General features: G+C 36.8%; 1 protein-coding gene across 1 annotated transcript in view; it reads left to right on the top strand.

The window, feature by feature from the left end:
* Window positions 1-5,658, top strand: part of LOC107873110 (protein DEFECTIVE IN MERISTEM SILENCING 3) — a 44,572-nt gene extending 38,914 nt beyond the window's left edge. The window contains exons 8-13 of the mRNA XM_047414432.1: window positions 30-144; window positions 347-584; window positions 1,746-1,937; window positions 2,026-2,346; window positions 3,141-3,363; window positions 5,116-5,658. Coding sequence (XP_047270388.1) covers window positions 30-144; window positions 347-584; window positions 1,746-1,937; window positions 2,026-2,346; window positions 3,141-3,363; window positions 5,116-5,130 — 1,104 coding nt within the window. The 3' untranslated portion in view covers window positions 5,131-5,658. The remainder of the gene's footprint in view (window positions 1-29; window positions 145-346; window positions 585-1,745; window positions 1,938-2,025; window positions 2,347-3,140; window positions 3,364-5,115) is intronic.
* The last annotated feature ends 342 nt before the right edge of the window (window positions 5,659-6,000 follow it).

A 6,000-nucleotide genomic window follows, 5' to 3' on the forward strand; every position in this document is an offset into this window, starting at 1 on the left:
CAGTCAAAAGTACCAGATGTATACTGCAGAAACTCGAGGATGCTATGCATGAGACGGGTCTAAAACTTAAACATCATGAAGAGAATATCATATTCCTAAAAGCTCAGAAGAATGGATTGGATAATTCAATCTTAGATATGCAAGGTACCTTCCTTTTCCTCAAGTTTAATCAGTAGTGTGAAGTGCATGTGTTGGTCTAAAAGGGTCATTCTAGCTATTTTTGCTAAATCAATGGGTTTCCTATAATCAATGAATTTATTCTTTATATTATGCAAGTTAAGTATGAACATGGGAAACTACAATATCAAGATCTCTGTTTCACATTTCGTGTTTCTGGGTACTGTAGTCGCTTTTGGGAAGTATCATACAGCAGGAAAATCTGGTTCTGAAAATGAGGAACTTTCCCATGTACGGAGTGAGGAAGAGACAATTGAACACATCTTAAAACATGAGAAATCTGCAGCTGGCATCTGGTGCCAGCTAAAAACTCATCATGGAACTCAAGCTTCTCATCTTCCTATGCTGAAGGATATTCTGGGAGTTGTTGCTATGCTTGGGAATGTTGATGATGACAATCTTAACAGGTTAATTTATGTCAATTTCTGTATATCCTTGCCTTTTTAGCCATAATATAGCTACATTACAGTTTTTGCTTGGCTACATTACAGTTCTTCCCAGTTTTCTTCAGCCATGTTCTTAAATTATAGAACCTGTTCTTTCTGTCTCAATCAAGATGATGACCTGTGACCAGCTGAAGATTAAGAAATAAAGATTTGGTAATATAATGATATTCTAATTGATTAGAGATGTGCTTAAAATAATTGTGCAAAAGTGGGGTGGTTTGTCGAAAGGTTTTCACTTCAACAAGTAAATATATTTTGGTATTAATGTTAGTTTGATTTCTTCAATATTGAAGCTTGCATCCCATGAGAGTTAAGGATTAATTCATGAACCAAAACCCTCAGCCGCTATGGCACCTACCTGAACCCCATTGACGAATCATTTCGTCATTCTAAGTCCATATCATTAATCGAAAAATTAGAAGTAAAAGTAAGAAATAGAAACTAGCCATTAGTGAAGTAATAGTATAAAAGAATGTGAAGCATATGAGCTACAACCCCCAAAATTTGTCTTCCTTTGTTGAAAGCCATCTGCTGAGAATCCACCGTTTAGTCCATCACCCTTTTCAGCCTTTCAGTCAAAGACCTTAGATAACAGCTTATAGAATCTTCCTATCAAGCTTATTGGTCTAAAGCAACTTGCCCCCATCTTTTTTTGAAATCAAAGCTATATAAGTGGTGCATTGAAGCTTTTCTCAAACATTTCCTGTTCATCGACATTGTGAAAACCTTCGACGATATCTAGCTTCAGAACTTCCCAGCATTTGATGAAGAAACTCATAATGTAACCATCAGGACCAGGGCTTTGTGAGTAGCACATTTTTTCAAGAAGTTGGGCACTTCCTGTTCATTAAAATTGGCTTGTAGGTCCTTCTCTACTTCTGTAATAGATGGACAATTGAATATGTTTCAAGAAGGTCTCCAGTCTTCTGTCTCTGTGTAGAGCTTCTTGTAAAAGGAGAGGATCTCCTCCTGGGTTCTGCCCCCGTTCCACTATGTTCTCTCGCTGTTTTAATTAGTTATGACAATATGGGAACTTGTGAAGCATGCTATTTCAAGTAAGGGAAATAATGACAGTTTTTTCTGTATTATGGTTGACATGTATATTTTATCTCTTAAATCCAGGCTCCTCTCGGATTATTTGGGACTTGAGACAATGCTAGCAATTGTTTGCAAGACTTATGATAGTATTAAATCACTGGAGGCATACGACAAGGAAGGTCACGTAAACAAAACTTTGGGTCTTCATGGACTTGGAGCTTCTATTCAAAGACCTTTGGATGGCCACTTTCTTGTTATCTGTCTTGAAAAATTAAGGTTTGAGGTCAAAGTTATGTTTCTTGAAAAAACTGATGCATCTCTTTTATACACTTTTGATCCCTTTCCTCCTTTCGCTTCATTTTAGACCATATCCTGATGATTTCATAGCTGATGACCCTCAAAGGAGGCTTGATATTCCCAAGCCAAGATTACCCAATGGGGAGTCTCCACCCGGTTTTCTTGGTTTTGCTGTGAATATGGTCAACATAGACAGTGTGAACTTATATTGTGCTACAAGCACTGGTTATGGTCTAAGAGAGACTCTCTTCTATAGCCTGTTTTCCCGCTTGCACGTATACAAAACAAGAGAAGATATGCTACAGGCTCTTCCTTGTATTAGACATGGCGCCATATCCTTGGATGGTGGGATGATAAAGCATAACGGTGTGTTTTCCCTGGGCAAGAGGTAAAGAAGCTTGTCTTAAAAAGTTATTTCTCTGTACTCGGAACCTATACTACTACAGAAAACAATTCTTTTCTATTTTCATCTGTTTAGAACTCAATCATGTATGACATGGAAGTGCGGTACTTTTTTAAGTCATATGGCTGGTATAAATTTATTGATCTCCAAATAACTTGATTCTTTTTGAGTGTTATACCATTATAATTTCTCGTCTAACTTTGTGCATTAGTTCTGAAGTTGGATATATTGTTTATACTTATGTGATGAGCTTCAACTTTGTGAGTTTAGTAGTACAGCCTTCATGAACTTGCTCATAAAATCCATCTCCAATGGTCTCCAACAATGCGTTTATTGTACAGCCTTCAGCCTTCTGTCACTTATGCATACACAGCAAGTATGCTACAACCGTCTTTATCAATGTGTTTATCATACTTTATCAAGAATGATTGACACACAGTTTATCAGTGAGTTTCTTCATCCAAAGATCAGCAAGAGATCACACTATATCATATAATCAAGAAAGTTAACCCTATCATAAAATATCTGAATTTGAGTAATTCAATTCCATTACAGCTCTAGATTCTTCCGTTCTGTGAAAGAGAGAAAAGTTCACGGACCCAATGTTAAATTCACAAACTTCTGTCAATTTTCTTCTCCTGCTCCATTAGGCAGAATGTTTCTTCTCCTCCTAGGTTTATATACCAGATATAGCATAACTAAGTTGCCATGAAATTTATATATTCTGAATTTAAGTTGGTGATCTGTTCCTTTTATGTGTGTGTGTATCTTTGGTGAAGGGAAATAGATGTGAAATTCCCAAAGAGCTCTGGAAGGTCAAGTCTGCCGCAGAACTACTTTGAAATGGAAAGACAGATAAAGGAAATGAAGTGGAAAAAAGAAAGAGCTGTAGAAGATATGCAGCGGGAACAGGCTTTGCTAGACCATGCAAGGTTCAACTTTGATATAAAGAAGCAAGAGTATTTGAAGTTTCTTGCTCAAAGCTCATCCTACGCAACACAGGTAATGACACATAGTAGCTTGCTCAGCTTCCAATATGCTAGTCATTGGTTGAGCAGCTTGTGTTGCTGACAGTAAGTAGATAATGTATTTCAGTTATCTCTTGAGTTGGTTCTACTAAAGACTTGGACATTTTTAACCCTATCATCATTATCCACGAAAGATTCAGCTTTATTTGAATGGAAGTAACTTTTGATAAATTCAATCATTTACTATTATTATGCTTAGCTAGGATTGTGCACAGACATTGAATGGAAGTAACTTTTGATAAATGCAATCATTTACTATTATATGCGTAGCTAGGATTGTGCATAGGGACAACATGAGAGTTCGTTTACCTGGAAACTACTTGGTGTGTACCGTCTATGTTATGTCAGTTATGATCCTTTTCATTAAGCAATCTAAAGAGTTAGAGATTAGGATGCTAAAATTCTGGTGGTTTGACTTGGATGGTTAATAGTTTCATGGAAATGTGCAGAAATGGTCTTGGTAGGACAAAGTAAAGACATTATTGAAGTAATCTTTGCTGATATCACTTTCTGCTGTTCGCTTTTAATTTTCAAAAATTCTTGCTCTGTTTATATTGAGCGCATAACATCTATGACTTAATCTTGTCTGTATACCATCTAAAGCCTCAGCTACTGAAGTGTTTGTTGAGTTCTCTATCACTTCCAAAGACATGTTTATATTGAAGCTATTCAAGAAAAGGCAGTAATATTAGATTACAAATAAAGGAGGCTTCTAATATCTATTTTGGAATGTAGTTGCTTTTCATATTTAGAGTTCTCAAATAGCAATATTAGAGAGGATGACTATTATAGGCAAGAATTCTGTGCAGCTTGGGAAGAAATTTTGCAAGTATTAGAAACAAAAATGCTGATCTGTCATAACATCTGAAACAAAAGGAGAAGATTGTAAATGGATACAACAACAACATACCCAGTGTATTCCCACATAGTGGGGTCTGGGGAGGGTAGAGTGTACGCAGACCATACCACTACTTCGAAGAAGTAGAGAGGCTGTTTCCGATAGACCCCCGGCTTAGGACCGATAACAGTATAGCAAATCACAAAACATAAATGCGTATAGACTAGTACAGTATGCAAAATAAACTAACACCGGTATCCACAAGGTAATACAACAGCCACCAGATACTACTAAAAGACTATCTAACCGGAAACATAAACATCACTCAACACCCACGAACAAGAAACTTCAAACACAAATAAAGAAACGCTCCCACCCCCTAGCCCTCTACCCTAATCCGTATCCTCCACACTTTCCTATCAAGGGTCATGTCCTCTGTCAGCTGTATTCTATCTTCCCCATATGTAAAAGAATAATCATGATATTATAGGAACAAAGGTTAGAAGTTTCTCAGATGAAGCAGCAGGCAGTCCGTTGGACCTTGAAGAAAATTGAAAAATGGTTGTGTAAGAAAGTGCTCTTGTGCTCCTACGTCATTGTAAGTCTGGCCATTACAGACATTGGTTATCCCATATTGGTTTTATCACCGTACATTGTCACCTTTTCTTTTCCTGGATAGGAATTGGGAAAATCAAAGAGATCAAATGATTGTTAAGACATGATAGTGTTAGAGGCTTGCTGAAACTGTTAATGGTGAAAGATTGCATGAAGTTTAAAGATGTTAAATTATGAAGGCATTTCTCTGACATGGTTACAGTAGTATTCCTTTTGTCAAGCTTTCTATATGTATTCCTTTTTGTGTATGAGATATTGTTTCCATGCGTGCAGCCGAGCTTCAGGTAGGAGTGGAGCACTTGACCCTGATAGCATGATTGACGGAAATCTGAGAGCATTTTGAGTATTGGAAAAGAAGAAGCTCTATCAGTAATCAATCCTGCATCATTCAGTCTGAAATGTTGCTCCCCATGATTAATAGAATAATATTATGAATTCCTGATTCCCGTCCAGCTCAATTTCATGCATGTAACATATTTAGATGCATGGTTTGACAACCTGACGCAAGGTTATAGAATTTGTAGTTAACTGTACATGCATCTTGTAGTAATGTTGCAAATTCCCAGTTTCTACCAAAGCTGGAAATGGAATGTGATCCAACAGAAAAGTTTCAACTACAATGTGCCTTGGCATGTTGGAAATAGTGGGCATGAATGCTAGTATCCTTGAATCAGGTTCATCTGTGTTTGTGTAAAGGTCAACTGACAGTTTCAGAAAGCATCGCGTTTTATGGATAAATTCTCTGTTGCAATCATTGATTGCATAAAGTGTAGCAATTATAGATTAGCATTTTCCTGTAAGATTTTATTTTCCAAAGTGTGTTTGATGAAGTCATATTTTGATGAGCTACAAGCATGAAACAATGTGAATTGACATGGGTAAAGGGGAACGAGAAAGGGCTTGACTCCTTGTGGAGGGAGGATATGACTCCTTGTGAGGGAGGATATTCAGTAACTAATGAAGCTGAATGATTTAATTATAATTGTGGCAGGAGAGGGGGACAAGATCAATCTTCTTCTGTTCTTTTTCAGATTCATAATTGTACCTAAAATATATTTGAAGATTTTTCAAGTACAAGAAGAAATAATATATGATCGACACAACATTAAAGAGGGACAAGTAGTTTATGCTTAGAAGGGAAACAGTTTTATTTTGATT

Source organism: Capsicum annuum, chromosome 6, assembly GCF_002878395.1.
Source record: "Capsicum annuum cultivar UCD-10X-F1 chromosome 6, UCD10Xv1.1, whole genome shotgun sequence".
NCBI classification, from domain to species: Eukaryota; Viridiplantae; Streptophyta; class Magnoliopsida; order Solanales; family Solanaceae; genus Capsicum; species Capsicum annuum.